Genomic DNA, 16748 nt, shown 5'->3' with positions numbered 1-16748 from the left:
AGATTTGAACTATGTCTGTGAGCATCTGTGCTTTATCTCAGTTTATTTTGTGCATCTGTTAGCAAGATGTGTCCTAAGGTAAATTTCTTCACTTTAGGCCATTTCTGTTTATGAAAGTTTTTGTAGGAACACTCTACTTTTGGATAACGGGGGAAGCCTGTATTTATAATTATATTTTAATTAGCAATTATCTGATTAATAATGAGTTTTAACTTCTCTTCATGTATTTTTAAACATTTTGGTTTTCCTCCTCTCCAGGTATACTTTCCATATATTTTGCCAATTTAGCACGATGTGTTCCTGTCCTTTTCTTTTGGATTTGCAAGAGTACTTTGCATATGCTAGATATTAATCCTTTGTTAGTTTAACATATTGCAAATATCTTTTTTCTGTCATCTATTAACTTTGTTCATGATGTCCTTCATTGAACAGAAATTCTTATTTTATGTAATCAAATCTATTCATCTTTTTGACTTATGATAACTACTTCTAGGTTTTGTTTAAGAAATTGTTATCCAATTCTACACCACGAAGATACTCTCCTATAATGTCTTCTATTAACTTCATAATTGTAACTTTCATATTTAGGTCTTTTATCCTCCGGAGTCCAGATTTATATGTGGTGTTAGGCAGGGTCCAGTTTTATTTTTTCTCCAAATGGTGAACCAGTCTTTCCAATACCAGAAACTGAACAGTCCATACTTTTTTCATTGATTTGTTATGCCAATTTTATAGTATGTTAAGTTTCTATATTTACTTAAGTCTGTCTCTGAGCTTTTACATTTATCTAATTATCTCTTACATTTTTTTAACATATTTCTTATATTACTATAATATGGCAGGGATGGCTAGTACTCATCAAATGATCTTTGTCCTCCCCTACTTTTCTGCCACCTTGCATTTATATTGGGGCCATGTGACTTGATCTGGATGAGGTACTACAAGCAAAAGTAATGTGAATGACTTCTGGTCCAAAGTAGTTTAAAATCCTGTATGAAAGACCACGTTTGAGATGGAGGAGCCATAAGATCAAAGAGGCAACAGATGCAAGAGTAACTTCATGGAAGACTGAGAGCTGCCCAATCTGCATTAAATTATCTATAAACAAGAAATAAAGTTTTGTTTATTTCACTGAGATTTTGGAGCTCATCTGTTACTGCAGCATAGCCTATTGTTATCCTGACTAATATATATCATTTTGTAGCATGTCTTACTATCTGGTAGAATAGGTCTTCTCTCTTTATCCTTATTTTTCAAAATTGACATAGTTCTTTTTGAGTCTTAATGCTTCATATAAATGTTAGAATGTGTCAGTCACACTTTGAAAGATTTTTTTCATGTTAAACCAGTATTGCATTCCAACATTCATTATGAAAAATATTTTTATATGTTTCTGGATTCCACTTGATGGTATTTGTTTAAAATTTTCACATCTATGTTTGTAGGTGAGACATCTATAATTTTCCCTTTCCATACCGACTTTGGAATAAAGGTTAGTACTAGTCTCACAAAATGCATTGGATAGTATTACTTCTTTCTGTTCTCTGGGGTAGTCTGTATAAGATTGGAATGATCTATTCCATCTGGGCCTATTTTGGGTTACAGAGGGACTTTTAAACTACTGATTTAAATTCCTCAGTGGCTATACAAAAACCCCATAGGGTTTTTGAGTCAGTTTTGGTTAAGTTCTGTTTTTTCAAGATATTCATCCATTTGATCCACATTTTCAAATTCATTATCATAAAGTTAATTATAGTATTCTCTTATCTTTTAAAATCTTTGCTTACTCATTATTATGTCCTCTTGTTCATTGCTAATGTTGTTTATTTACACTTTTCTCCCCTTGATTAGTCTCACCAAAGGTTTGCTTTTTTATTTTGCTATTCACAGGACCAGCTTTTGGCTTCGTTAACACTGTCTAATGTATTTCTCTTTCTATTTCATCTGTTTCTGCTCTTTTTCATTCTTCTGCCTTTAGGTTTATTCTGTTATTCTTTTTCTAACTTCTTAATTTGGGTGCTTAGCTCATGAAATGTTTAGCTTTATTTTTCTAGTATAACATAAGATTAAAAAAATAACAACTTTATTGAGAGATAGTAAATTCACTTATTTAAAGTGTACAGTTCAATATTTTTTAGTATATTCACAGGGTTCTGCAACCATCACCACAATCGATTTTAAAGCATTTTTATCACACCTAAAAGAAACCCTGTTCCCTTTAGCTGTCACTCTATCTCTCCTCCACTGTCTCTCCAGCCCTCATCAACCATGATTCTACTTTTTGTCCTTATAGATTTATCTATTCTGGACATATTATATAACATAAAAATTTAAGGCCATAAATTTCCCTTGAAATATTGTTTTTACTGAATCCCACACATTCTGATCTTTGGCATTTTATTATTATTAACTTCTTAGTATTTAAAAAATTCCATTATGCTTCCTTTTTAACTCATTGATTATTTAGAAACATGTTTTAAAATTTCCAAACACATGGTTTTTTAAAATGTTATCTTGTTATTATTGATTTCTATTCTAATTGCATTTTGATCCGAGAAGGTGAACTTTATGATACAGATTCTTAGAAATTTGTTGAGACTTACTTTATGGCCAAGTACATGATCAATTATTTTAAATGTCCTATGTATGCTTGAGAAGAAACTGTATTCTCCTATTATTGGTTGCAGGATTCTGTATATTTTCATTATGTCAGCTTGTTGATTGCATTATTCACTATTCTATAACTTTACTATATTTTGTTCTCCATGTCCTTTAAATACTTTAGAAAAATATGCTGGATTCTCCCATGTGATTGTTGATTTATTTCTATTTTTTCTTTATATATTTTGAGGTTAATTTATTAAAAGCCCATATATTTAGAATTGTCATTTATTTTGGTGAATTGAACATATCATTAAAATATTATTTTTGAAATAATTATAGATTTACAGGAAGTTATGAGGATAATACAGAGAATTCTTCTGTACCTGTCACACAGTTCCCCCCAATGGTTACATCTTACATATCAAAATTAGGAGATTGACATTGGTACAATGTGTTATATGCCATTTTACCTCACCATTGCAACCAAGATTCGGAACTATTCCATCGCTACAAAGATCTCCTTTGTGTTACCTCTTTCTAGTCACATACACTCTCCACCTCATCATCCTTAACTCCTGGCAGTCACTGATCTCTTCTCTGTCTCTGTTTTTTTTTTTTCATTTCAAAAATGTTATACACATTTAATCACAAGGTATGTATGATTTTTTTAAGACTGGCTTTTTTCCCCTCTTAGTACAATGCCCTTGAGCTCCATTCAAGTTGTATGTATCAATAGTTCATTTCTTTTGATAGCCAAGTAGTATTCCATGGTATGGATGATGTACCATGGTTTGTTTAACCATTTACCTATTTTTTATCTTTAATAATGCCTTATGTCTTAAAACCTATTTTGTCTCATATTAATTTGGCTATGTCACTTCCTTTTGGTTAGTGTATACATGGTATATTTTTCTAACGTTTACTTTCAAAGTTTCTGCATGCTTATTTTTTATCATGTAGCTGTATTTTTAAAAATCTGACAAAATCTTTTAGCTATTAAGTTTAGCCTATTTTCACGTATTATGATTACTCATACATATGAACTATGTGCTTTCTCTGTCTTGCTTTTTTTTTGAGGCCTCACTTTTCTCATCACCTTCTTTTGGATTAAATTATTCTTCTTAGTGCATTTTTCCCTTTAATGCATTGGACTTCATACATTCTCTATTATTTTAGTGGTCACTCTTGCAATTTTATCATTCATATCTAGCTTAAGTCTAGAGCTAATCAATTATATTAAGATTAAGTGAGAGTCTCAACTGTGATTAATTTGGACTGGTATAAACTTATGTTTTTAGGCACACTCAAAATCTATAAGTTTTCTTTTTTGTTCTGATAATGCAATATCACCTTCAGACCTAAGGTGTTTTCGTATTTCAAAGTATGAGTCTTAGTGAAGGCGTGAGGATATTGCTATTTATTTTCCTTATAAGCAGGACACAATGGGAAACATTTTCAAAAGGCCCAGAAAGGGTTTCCCCGATCACTAATTTAAGTTACCAGTGTTCCCATTTCACTAAAGAAATCTGGTAAAGTGGTGCATTTAACTGATACTACAATTTAGGGATAGAAAAGACCAATTTCTAAACTCATTCTTCAAGTTGTCTCTGTCTGACAGCTTTAAATGGGAAGAGATTCTTGCAGTAGAATTTAATAATTGCTCTATTTTATCTTTTACACGGAATCAAGTATTCTGTAATTTAGTCTACTCACTGTTTTCACTGGAATTAGCTAAGTGTCTTTGGAAACAAATATCTGATCCCACCCAAATACTATTCTCCATGAAACTGTTCTCTGGGGGTAACAAACTTATCACCTAGAACCTATTGTCAGAAGGAAAGGAGTCTCAGTTAATTGTAGGCTATTAGTTTTCAACCCCAGATTCTGGAAGGAATCCTTATTTGCATTTTGCCCACTTCAACCCAAATATTTCATGTTTTCTTGAGACCCTATTGCTTACTACCCCATTTCTGGTCTTACTCTTATTCTGTAGACTTTTGCTTAAGCACAAAAAGGGAATTTAAGGAAAGATGTTGTGATATATCTTACAAGTAATGGAAAAGTTGAATAGCTAGCCTGATAAAGGATGAAAACAAGTGTATCTCAGGGATGTTAAAAGCACGAGTTTGTACCACTTCATCCTTGTGCTCTATCACAAAAATGAAAGCCATGTATTCTCAATACTTACATTAATCAGTTCATAGTCTTTAAAAATAATTTTAAAAGACCACAATCACTTATTGATCCAATTGTTTACCCATACCAATAAATTAAAGCAAGGCAGGCAGGACCATTCAGTGCAAACATGGTTGTGAGAACTGCCTGAACCTCACCCATGCCCTGGACACACAATGTAAAAGGTAAAAACTACAGTTCAGAATGTCTAAGGAATGTTTCAATAATCACACTTTAGGAATAACAGAACACTATATAGTTTGTGTTCCTGGTGCCTATTCTTATAATTTTATTAAGTTAAATCTTTCCATAGAACTACCTTTTTAAATCTCAGCACCACTTGGACTGTTGATTTTTCACATGTGATGTGACTTAAGACACAAAAGTTTAGACCTTAAAGTGAAATATTTCCCTATTGTGTGATTCTTAGCTCTTTCATAAGACCAGACTACATGTCTCTACATGGGGATAAGTTTCATCTGAAGGGGATAGATGTTTTTCACTGCTAATCAGAGCAAAGGAAGCTGGTTGGATTATCCTGATATCAGAGATCAAGCCAAGAGACATTAATGCATCCATCTTCAGTATTTGAGCTTAGATACCACCTCTACTTCACACAGAAGAAAACATTATTGTTCTAAGATTGACATCTTTTCAGATTCTCCTTACTAAGGGTTCAAACAATCTTGGGTCTAGCTTCACCCAGGGTCACCTTGTTATCACAGCAATGATATTCTTTTTTAAATGACCACGGGTTTGATGTCATATGGGTAACAATGGTCACAGTACAACTGAGTAAGATCAACATTAGGCCCCAGCCTCTGCCATCACTTCTCTTCTAAAAGGAGAAAAAGAAAAAAGGCTTTCACCTTCATTATTACCACCACTGATCTCTTCAGAAAAATCCTTAAGTATTACAAGCCACCAAGCCTATGGCTGTGGATACAAGCTTTTCAAAATTCAATTTTTCTGAAAGCTCAAATTTTATTGTTGGTGACAAATACTATCAGTTGTTTTCCTTGAAGGCTTATCTCATTCATTTTCAAGAAAATGTTTACCCAATACTTAAGTCTGAAAAACCATAGTTTTTCTGCCAGTCATTCTTTAAAGTAAAAATGCTTTTCCATGAAAAAAAGCAGCTAATTCAGGGCACAACTCAAATGATTGTGCAAATGTTTTTCTTTGAGGCAGCCATTGTATTAAGCTGTGCAGAAGTACTTTGTACACACTTCCTATTTTATTACACAGAATTTAAAAAAGATGATATACACTCAAGCATTGAGACTTAATACAAACTATAATTTTATTATAAGTAAGGATTGCATTAAGGACATTTTAAAATGAAATTATTAAAAAATTTTTGTTGAGTATATGGCTGTAAAGAAATCAGTCACTACTAGTACAGTTTGGGGACACTGCCTTGATTTATGCTGAGGCCCCAGCAGTTTTATCCACCATTGCTTGTGCACCATTAGTGCAAACATCAACCTACTAAAAATAGCAAATAATATGTTAGTATGGTTTTGAAATAATTTTGACCTTACAGTTTCAGGGACTTTTAGTGGTCTGTGGACTACATGTTGGGAACCACTGGTGTACAATATGATTCCAACTCTGTGTAAAAATACACTGAAATGACATAATAAACATCTGAAAGAATTTTCACTGACTTTCACTTGCAGGAGTCTTTGTGTATGTGTGTGTGTGTTGTAATTTATTTATTTAAATCAATGTAAAGTTGGTTTACAATGTTGTGTTAGTTTCTGGTGTACAGCATAGTGATTCAGTTATACATATATACATATTTCTTTTCATATTCTTTTTCATTATAGGCTATTACAGTTACTGAATATAGTCGCCTGTGCTATACAGTAAGACCATGTTGTTTATCTAGTTTATGTATGGTGGTTAGTATCTGTAAATCTCGATCTCCCAATTTATCCCTCCACCCCAGCCCTTCCCCCCTGGTAACCATAAGTTTATTTTCTATGTTTGTGAGTCTGTTTATGTTTTGTAAATAAGTTCATTTGTGTCATTTTTTAAAGATCCCACATATGAGTGATATCATAGTGTATTTTTCTTTCTCTTTCTGGCTTACTTCACTTAGTATAACAATCTCCGGGTCCATCCATGTTGCTGCGAATGACATTATTTTATTCGTTTTTGTGGCTGAGTAGTATTCCATTATATACATACACTATAGCTTCTTTAACCAGTCATCTGTTGATGGACATTTAGGTTGCTTCCATGTCTTGGATATTGTAAATAGTGCTGCTATGAACATTAGAGTGCATGTGTATTTTCAAATTAGAGTTCTCTCCAGATATATGCCCAGGAGTAGGATTGCTGTGTCATATGGTAACTCTATTTTTAGTTTTTCGAGGAATCTCCATACTCTTTTCCATAATGGCTGCACCAAACTACATTCCCTTCAACAGTGTAGGAGGGTTCCCTTTTCTCCACACCCTCCCCAGCATTTATTGTTTGTGGACTTTTTAATGATGGCCATTGTGATTGGTGTGAAGTGACACTCATTGTAGTTTTGATTTGCATTTCTCTGATAATTAGTGATATTGAGCATTTTTTCACGTGCCTATTGGTCATTTGTATGTCTTCATTGGAGAAATGTTTGTTTAGGTCTTCTGTCCATTTTTTGATTGGGTTGTTCATTTGTTTTTTGTTATTGAGTTGTTTGAGCTATTTTTATATTCTGGAAATTAAGCCCTTAGTTGCATCATTTGCAAATATTTTTCCCCATAATGTACTTTGTCTTATCATTTTCTTTATAGTTTCCTTTGCTGTGCAAAAGCTTATAAGTTTAATTAGGTCCCATTTGTTTATTTTTGCTTTTATTTCTATTGTCTTGGTAGACTCCCCTAGGAGAACATTGCTAAGATTTATGTCAGAGAATGTTTTGCCTGTTTTCTCCTAGAAAGTTTATAGTGTCTTTTCTTATATTTAAGACTTGAAGGCATTTTGAGTTTATTTTTGTGTATGGTGTGAGGGAGTATTCTAACTTCATTGATTTACATGTGACTGTCCAGCTTTCCCAACACCACTGGCTGAAGAGGCTTTTCACTGTTGTATATTCTTGCCTTGCAGGAGCCTTTTTTGACTGATACCACAGACTCTTACATACAGTCAATGCCTTTTCATGCCAATGTGAAAGTACATCACAGTTTTTAATAGTTAATCATATTTTACTGTGTGGTCATATCACCTATTGTTTAGCCAAGTCTGTAATGTTAGACATTTAAGTTACTTCTGCTTTTTCTCTTAGAAACACTGCTCAATTGAACATCCTTGTATAATCCTGTATGTACAATTATTTGATTATTCCTTAGGGAAAAAGTTCTACAAGTGGAATCCTTGACATTATTAAAGCTTCTTATTCAGGTTACCAAATTGCTCCTGGATAAGTTGTACCAATGTATTATGCCAACCTGTCCCTTCTCCATGTGCCCCCCGCCACCCCCCAGGAATCCCTATCTCTATCTCTGCCACAGCCTACCATATACTTGCACCAAAATGCAGATTTCATGAGAGGTGTCAGGAAGCAGGCAGGCTTTGGAAAATCTCTGGGACTTCTCTCGTTTTCTTCTTTCAGTGCTTCAGTGGGCCAGGGAAGAGATGAAGGACTATCTTCCTGCTCTTATGTGAACTTAGGGGTGAGGGAAGGGTTCCCATAAAGGCCTCACCACTGCCCTTCTTCTAAAAAAAGGCAGACCTAGATCTCTAACTTGAGGGGAAAAAAATCACTCTTTGCACCAAGAGTCATTCTTTGTGTCACATTGCTTTTTCTCATCATTAGAAATGGTAACTGTGGCATTACTTGGTTGCCAGAATTGCCCAAGAAAGATCGCTTTCTCTGTCAGAAACTGCACCAGATCATACAACCTTTCCTCTCTGTCGACTTACAGCCAAGGCAGCAGATCTTGGTACTTTTTTTTCCCATAAGCATCTGTTACTACCATCATTCCCTAACATTTCCTATAGTCACCCCTCTATTTCACTCTTTATCTCACGGTTGGTTTATCACAACTTCCTAATAAATGTTTCCACACCTAATCATCCCAGCTTCAATCCATTTTGTACATGCCCATCAGATTATTTTTCCTTTTGCCAAAAAAGTTAAGTAACTTCCAGAAAATGACAGGATGGTATTTCAATATCTCAGCTTGGGGTTCAGGATCTTCCCTAAACTTCCTCACCCTACATCTCCACCTCTATCTCTCATCACTTGTCTTCCCACAGCTTCCATTCTAGGCAATGGAACCTTCCTGCCACTAGAACAGATTTCCTACCTCCGCATCTTTCTTTAAGCCATTTCCCCTCCTGGAATGCCCTTGTTTTTTCATGCTGTCCTTCAGGGCTCAGCTTAAGTGTGCCTTCTCTCCTTGAAGCTTTCTAGCAACTTCTGCTTCATTTAAGTAGATAGCATATATTTGACAATGAGCATATGCCCAGGTACTGTTAATAATCCTTTTGTATTTTTGTACCTTATCTTTCCAGCTAGATTTCAAATTCAAGCAAGAGAACATTTTTTTTGGTCCATTGAAACATACAACTTTATTAATGACACAGAAATGAAGTCTTTGGTGGATAAATTCAAGTCAAAACAAATGACAGAAGTGTAGGCTATTCATGATGGACAGGTTCACTGTCAATTCACATAGAAGAACCAGTACAAATATTTCCATTCAAGCAGCATGATTAAAGTCACAAATGTGTTTTCAGTACAAGAGGACTATTTATTTGGTATTCATAAAATGGTTCAGCTTAAAGCTGGAGACTGTCACAGATAACATCACTCTGGATGATACATTATTCAAAAGTGGCAGCTGAAAGGATCCCTTTACTATATAAGCAAGTGGAAAAGCAGTAACTTTCAATTTTCATTGCTTCCAGATTGCAAAATCAGACATTTCTTCTACATCTTTGAGAGCACATAGCCAATCAGAATTTGTCCACCAGTTTTATAACTTTCACTTTCACCAAGAGGTCATGGTGATCTGCTAAGGCTCGAATTTTCTTAACGCACACTCCAGATGTGGTGCATAAGTAAAAAAGGGAACCTTTATTGAATTCTCTGTAGTTGAATACTTCTGCTCTGAGATTGTCATAGATGATCTCAAATAAAGTCAGGGCATTAATAAGAATTTCTGATTCCACATAAGAATTATAGAGGGAACTAAATGATGATGGCACTTGGGTACTGAGCAGTTTTTTTAACATATCTGGATTTTCAGCAAAATTTGAAAGTATTTTCAAAATTTCAACCTTGATTTTTCCACCTCCCTGAGATAACAAACGGAAAAAGTTTGCAATGGAATTGACAAGCAGGTGCTGGTAGTCATTAGTAATAGTCATGTTTGTTAAAAATTTTAGTCCAACTACCTGTACTGCTGAGTTCAGGTTAGAGGCCATGATGTCATCCATCACTTTATTCATGTATATCTGAAGCCGGCCCTGATTTTCATAATTCTCACTCAGGTTATTCATGGCCATTAAGGCCTTCTCCTTAATGTGGGGATCTGTTTTGTTGATCATGTTTGCAATAATCGGGAGGCCTCCCAATTTGCGAATTGTGTCTTGGTTACATGAATAATTGGCATTGTTGCTCAGAGTAAGCAAAGCCACTTGCTGGATGAAAGGATCATCTGATTTCTGAAGCAAAGCAAGGACTTTTCTGAGATCTCGGACACCCAGAATCTCATCAATTTCATAAGGAAAGGGGCGCTTCTGCATGGGAGCGGGTCTCCTCCCTCTTCCTCTCTGCTGGGTCTCAGGCTCAGAGTCTGATTCTGACTCTGTGTCTGTCCACCCAGATTCTCCTTCCTCAGAATCAGGAACCTCTGCCAGGAAAGCCTGTCCTCCATTAGCGGAGGCTGCAGCAGCAGCTGCAGCACCATCTCCAGGGCGGAAGCCCAGCCCCAATTCATCTACTTCAACCTTATTTTTTTTGCCCTTACCCTTGCCGCCAGTTCGCGATCTGGTTCCACCCTTAGCTCCACCTTTGGGTACAGCTCCAGTAGCTGACCCAGCCTTAGGTATAGCCCCAGTATGAGCTCCAGGGGTTGCTTTCTTGGTGGCAGCTGCCGTTCTAGGGAACCCTGAAGTCCCAGGAGCCTCTGCAACCCCAGTAGGCGCTACAGCCCCAGTAGGGGCTGCTGGTCCAGAAGGAGCTGCTGGCCCAGAAGGCGCTGCTGCCCCAGTAGGCACTGCTGCCCCAGAAGGCGCTGCAGCCCTAGAAGGCACTACCGCCCCAGAAGGTGCTGCTACCCCAGTAAGCACTGCCGGTATGGAAGCCTCCACCACCTCGGTAGGTGCTGCCACCTCAGTAGGAGCTGGCACACCAGAAGGTACCACTGGCACCCTGGGAGCCTCTGCTGTGAGAGGGGCTTCTGCCAATTTAGGAGCCCCTGCCATTGCAGGGGCCTTTGCAGCTGTGGGAGCCTCTGCCCCCCGGGGAGGTGGTGCCACTGCAGAATCCGCTGTGGATTCTGATTCAGCTTTAGGCCCAACCCCGGTCCCTTCTGCCTCCTGGGCTTGACTTCCTGCTCCACTCTGAACCTCAGCACTGTTTGCAATTGGGGCCACTGCTTCAGCTCCAGCCGTGTCCAGAGCAGAGGCTTCATCCTCGGCCCTATTCTCTGCCCCAGTACGGGCTGGGGTTGGAGGACCAAATCCTGGCCCAAGGTCAATTGTGAATCCAGCCTTTAGTCCAGCTCTAGCCCTGGCTCCAGTCCCTGCCACAGCCCTGGTCTTGGGCTTGGCCAGTCTCTTCTTCATCTGGTTTTTACCCCTGGCATATTTGTAGACACAGTACCAGGCACTGGCCCCGATCACTATCCCGGCGGCTACACAGCCAGCATCCCGAACACGGCTCATGGTGCAGCTGGAGTAATTCTCTGATCCAGGATGTGGAGCTGGTGTGCCCAAGTCAGGTGCGTGCACGTACAGGCAAGGCACTTCAGCTCAGGCTTGCAAGTTCTGCCGAGGCTGAAAGCCAAGCAGGACCTGGGGTAAAGGGTAAATATGAGCCTTAGGGCTCTGGCTCACTTCATGCCTAACCAGGTCTACTTAGAGGAGAGTTTGGGGACATAATGCTTGGTGAGTGGGCTACAGGTGTTAAGGCTTGTGTTTGCTGATTCAGGACCCTGGTTGTCTAATATTTTCTACATCATTCATCCCTAGCACACCCTGCCCGGAGTCAACACACCTAATTTCCCAGCACCTAAATGGGAGATGAGAGACAGTAAAGACTTCAGGAAAGCTGCTGGAGAGCCAGAAAGCATCCAAGGTTCTGCTCGATTCCCTCAACCCCACCTCAAAGGTCCCCAGATGACGCTCATACACATACCAACCTGCTGGAGCAGGAACAATTTGCTCTTCTTCACAAAGTTTGTAGCTGTGCAGGCCCCAGTGGCGGACACACCTGTTAAGAGATCCCAGAAAGGGCGTTTTGGGGGCCTTTGGTAGATGGATTCTCTTCTTTTCCTGATTTGAACCCCTGTGGGCAAGTTTCTCCCTCTTAGGGCTCCTCTCTCCCTTCATATCATTTCCTCCTCAAACTCTCATTTAAGAAGGCAAATTCCACACCCCGTTCCCAGAACCAAAAAGGACAAGCCCAGGGCAAGGGTGTCTTGTTAAGAGGGAGAAGATGGAGGAAGGGGAGCCTCTGGTCCCAATTTCTGCTCTGGTTTCTGCCACACCTATACCAGGGGTTCTCAAAGCATTCCCACTCCCCGCACTGACCTCCAAGGATTAGGGCTGTTTCTCCTTCCTTCAGTTCAGTTAGAGCTTCATCCTAAGGGCAGACTGAAGGGCAGAAATACAGACAGTAGACGTTGGAGACAGAGCCTGGTGGATGGCACGGACCCAAGACGAGAGTCCCCAATTGCTTTTTAGCATTCACATACGAGAAAGACAAACGGTTCCACCTCTCAATTCCCTCCACTCTTCTCCCTCCTCCCCTCCCACCCCAACCCCCGCCCCTGCGCAGACTCCCCAGGCACTCAACCCCTCCTTCCCTTTGCCCCGCCTCCCTGTCCGCCATTTCTCGGGGACACTCGGCCACACCCCTTCTCCTGCACCGAAGCGGGAGGGGGCGGGGCGAGGGTGCAGCGAAAGCTGGATGGGACGCGGGGCTGAGGATTACAGCCGAACCATCTAGCGTCTCCCTACTATGACCACCCGTCCTTCAGTCCCCAGGCCTCAGGCCTAGCATCAGCCTGCAGAACAGGGGCCCCAATGTTTGCCCTTTCGGTTTGATTGTCGTGTTTTTCCACTGTTCCTCCGCTCTTGGACTCCGCCTCCCACCCCCCATCCCAATCCCCTGTTAACCGCCATTTCTCCCGCCTGCGTACCCGAACTCCTTTTTCAGGGCTGAAAAAACAGGAGCGAAGCACTGTGTGAGCCGGAAGTGTCTGGAAAGCAGCCTGGGGCTTAGCACGCGGTTTAATACCAGATTCTCTCAGGATCTCCCCTCCTGTGAAGCCCACACAGAGCCAGACCCGCCACCTCCCCTACAAAGGCTGGCACACCCATTTCCCAGCACCCCCAAAGGACTGGGGGCCCCCGGGGGGGAGGGGAGGATGCGGGGGCGATGGTCGGGGGAGATATCTGCGAAGTGAGAGTGGGAGTGAACAGGCCAGATTGTTTCCTAATTGCGTGCCCCTCCAATCACCCTTTCCCAACCTCCCCACTGGCCTTATATGCGCTGCCACGTTTATTTCTCTTCCCTCCTCCTCTCAAACCAGACGGGATGTGGGGTGCGGGGCCTGAGTGTCAAAAACAGAGCCAGAAAAACATTGGCTGGGAGAGGAAGTAAGCGGATTCTCCGCAAGTATATCAGCGTCTTTACGTTCCCCCCTCCCCCTCTCCCGCCGCCCACCAAAATGAGCTGCGACTGAGCGCGGGGGTCTGGAGAGCCGGCCAAGGGCTGGCAAGGAGGAGGCACCCGCGGCCTCAGACTCCCGCATCTCTGGGCTACTCCTAAACAGGGGTGCCAGGCCATGCCCACCCTCACACCCACCTGCCCGGATCTGGGGGAATTTTCTCCTCCGCCTCCTCGCCTGGGTTAAATGCACGGCAGTACGCAGCGCAATAGAGTTGGTACCCAGAGGAGGACGGAGGACGGCGGTCAGGGCTTTAAGTACCTTTGCCCACGTCAGCTCCTGGTCACGTGAGGGCTGCATCGCCAGTAAGCTTGGGTCCCCAATTTCCACTCCCACCAACAGCACGAGCCCCCTCCTTTACCCTCACTCCCACCTCACCCCATCACATCAGGTTCTGTCAATCAGTTTTTTGTCTTTGTAGTCCCAGAGGCCAAAAGTAACACCTTTTCTCTGTGTAAGAATTTGCCTTTCTCTGGTTACAGGGGAGGGGATGCATCTTCTTGGAGGGTATTGACAATTTGTACCTTTTTGCTGGGGGAATTATCTCATTGTTTCCTGGGCAACTGGACACTCTTCCGTCTTTCTCCTCTAATCTCCCATCTCCTAGCGCCCACCATTTACCTTGCAGTTGGGACCCTGTTCCAGTATAGATAAGGGGCAGGATGTCAGAAAGGAGACAAGGAGTGGTAGTGGGGTCTTTTGTAATACTTCTCTGCTTTGTTTTTAAAGCTATCACCACCCTTTATTATTATGGTAAGAAAATATAACAAAACAAGAGCTCAGTGTGGGAAGCAGCAACAACAACAACAAAAGAGTAGGCATGTTTTAGAAAAAAGATTTCCCATTAATAGTGGAAAGCACCACTAATTTGGTTAATTTTTAACACATAGAAAATGAATTCTATTAGCCACATAAGAAATAGTTTTCAAAACATGCTAAGGTATTTGAATATTTTAAAATGGAATTTTTTCTCAACAAGATAAGTGTGTTTCCATATGATCTGTAAATTGATCCATGGAGAGATGTTCAGTTGTCTGATCTTATTTATTATGGACAAATAATATCCAACTTTTTCTCCTTCTGGGACAGCTTTTAAGTTGGATAAATAAATGATCCTGTCTTGTTCTGTTAGAGAAACATATTTATTTAATGTTCCCAAACCATTGCTGACTGCTGTGTGAACCTCTTGTAATTTGATGGCTGTAACCATGACAGTTTTGAACACCTGTCCCTGGATTAGGTTCCAGTTTTGTGATTCAGCTCTGGGCAAAAGGAAGAGCTGTCGGGCCAAGGAAATGACAGATGTGAGGGTTGCAGAGATGGTCAAATCCTTCCAGGCCTGTCAAGAGGGGAGTGAAGAAGGTGCTGCCCTCCCACCTCTTCTATATTCCAGAACCTCTCATCCCCTGCATTTGGGCACCAGACACTGTTGCTCACCCCAAAAGTATACATGGATGGGTGACCAAGGTGGTAAATGCCACCTTCACTCAAGTGATCAACCTGAGTAAATGCCTTTGGCTTCTACCCCTCTTCCTTCCCTCCCTCCCTCCCTCCGACTCCCACAGAGGTAACTTGGGGGTCCAGAGAAGGGATTGCTGTTCCCACTTACCCTTGCAGCTGCGGGGTTTCCACAAAATTGCTGGGGGAAACTCCCAGGCCTGCTTGCCCTGCCCTTATTCACGGTGGCTGAGTTCACCTTGTTCCTGACACTGTCTGCTGCTACCACCTGGCCTGAGAGGTACAGCCTGCTGGCCTCTCACCTCTGGTCTCCTCACCTCAGGGCACCCAGGGAGAAACTAGCCTTGCTTAAGGGTTACTGCCCACAGCCCACATCCACCTTGGTGTCCCCCTAGCCAACTGTATGCCTGGGCCCGAGGGAGTCTCCCCACTGACCATGTGATTAACCTAGAGAAGGCGGTCTCAGCTGGCCACCTCTGTGTTCTACGTGAAATTGCACGCAAGGTTTTGTTTGTGAGTGTTTGTGTAATTAATTGCATTTGGGGGCAGTGGCGAATAGAGGTCATTTATCTCATCAGTTTCTCAAGGGGTCTGAGATTCCTGCCCTAGATATTAAGAACCAATACAATAGCCTAGAGAGTTTGTGTTATATAAAATAGTTCAGATTAGGAATATCTTTTTTTTTCTGATAATAAAAGTTATATATATATATATATATATGGTTTAAAATATTCAAAACAATAAAGAAATATGTAAAGTATACAGGGAAAGGGCTCTGTGGTATCTTTTCAATTGAAGTCGTTGCTAATGATTTCCAGCTTTCTTTTTATGTGCATATTAGTAAGTGCATTTGTGCTTATTAATCAAGTTCTGAATTGAGCAACAATAAACAAATAACAAGCATTTAGAATTTGTATTGTCATTGTAGTAAACCTGCAGATTAATTTGAGGAATATTAACATTTTAAACTGAGACTTCCTCTCCAGGAATATGACATGTCTCCATTTTGCTCAGATCTAGTTTTATGCTTATTCATCAAATTTTGTGAATTTCTTCAGCTAAGTAATCCCTATTACTTGTTAGGTTTTTCCTAGGTATTTAGTAGTCTGTGTTGCTGAAATGCTATTCCTTTCTCCAATTACAATTTCTGATAGGTGATTTTCTTAAGGAAAATGTTAAACTATTACATATTTATTTTGGATCTGCCAACTTTTGTGATCTGTCTCATTAATCCCAATAGTTTTCCAAAGTGATAACTTTAGTTCTTCCAGGTATGTATACATAATCATCTCCAAATGATGATTTTTACATTTCTTCCTTTCCAATATTTATAACATTTTTGTTTTCCTTTTCTGCATGTGTTATATTGAACAGAACCTCCAGGATTATGTTGATTAATGGTGATGCCTCCTGATCTTGTTCTTGAAGAAAATGAGAATACCTCTTATGTTTCATCATTTAGTGCAACTTTTACTATTTCTAATAGATTTTAATTATTTTTTCAAGGTTACTTTTACTTACATTTATCAGTATCACACAAAAAGCAGTGCAAAGAAATAATGTCAAGAGACATTGCTTTGGGAAAGGTCCCTGGTGTTCTCCTTACTTGCT

The 16748-nt window shown here is 40.1% G+C and overlaps 1 protein-coding gene across 4 annotated transcripts; it reads right to left on the bottom strand.

The window, feature by feature from the left end:
• Nucleotides 1-9306: 9306 nt before the first annotated feature.
• Nucleotides 9307-13919, bottom strand: ARMCX2 (armadillo repeat containing X-linked 2). 4 transcript variants are annotated; one of them, XM_064482953.1, is made up of 6 exons: nucleotides 13817-13919; nucleotides 13492-13562; nucleotides 13149-13167; nucleotides 12538-12600; nucleotides 12143-12217; nucleotides 9307-11799 (listed from the first exon to the last, which is right to left on the bottom strand). In XM_064482953.1, the coding sequence occupies exon 6, from the start codon at nucleotides 11668-11670 to the stop codon at nucleotides 9736-9738; it is 1935 nt and encodes a 644-aa protein (XP_064339023.1). In that variant the 5' UTR covers nucleotides 11671-11799; nucleotides 12143-12217; nucleotides 12538-12600; nucleotides 13149-13167; nucleotides 13492-13562; nucleotides 13817-13919; the 3' UTR covers nucleotides 9307-9735. The 4 variants fall into 4 exon arrangements, with proteins under 4 accessions (XP_064339023.1, XP_064339022.1, XP_031302552.1 ...); XM_064482952.1 differs by having other exon boundaries at nucleotides 12147-12217; XM_031446692.2 differs by lacking the exon at nucleotides 13492-13562 and having other exon boundaries at nucleotides 12147-12217; nucleotides 13149-13208.
• Nucleotides 13920-16748: the final 2829 nt, after the last annotated feature.

The sequence above is a fragment of the Camelus dromedarius genome, chromosome X, assembly GCF_036321535.1.
Source record: "Camelus dromedarius isolate mCamDro1 chromosome X, mCamDro1.pat, whole genome shotgun sequence".
NCBI classification, from domain to species: Eukaryota; Metazoa; Chordata; class Mammalia; order Artiodactyla; family Camelidae; genus Camelus; species Camelus dromedarius.
This window is presented reverse-complemented; position numbering and strand designations above follow the sequence as displayed.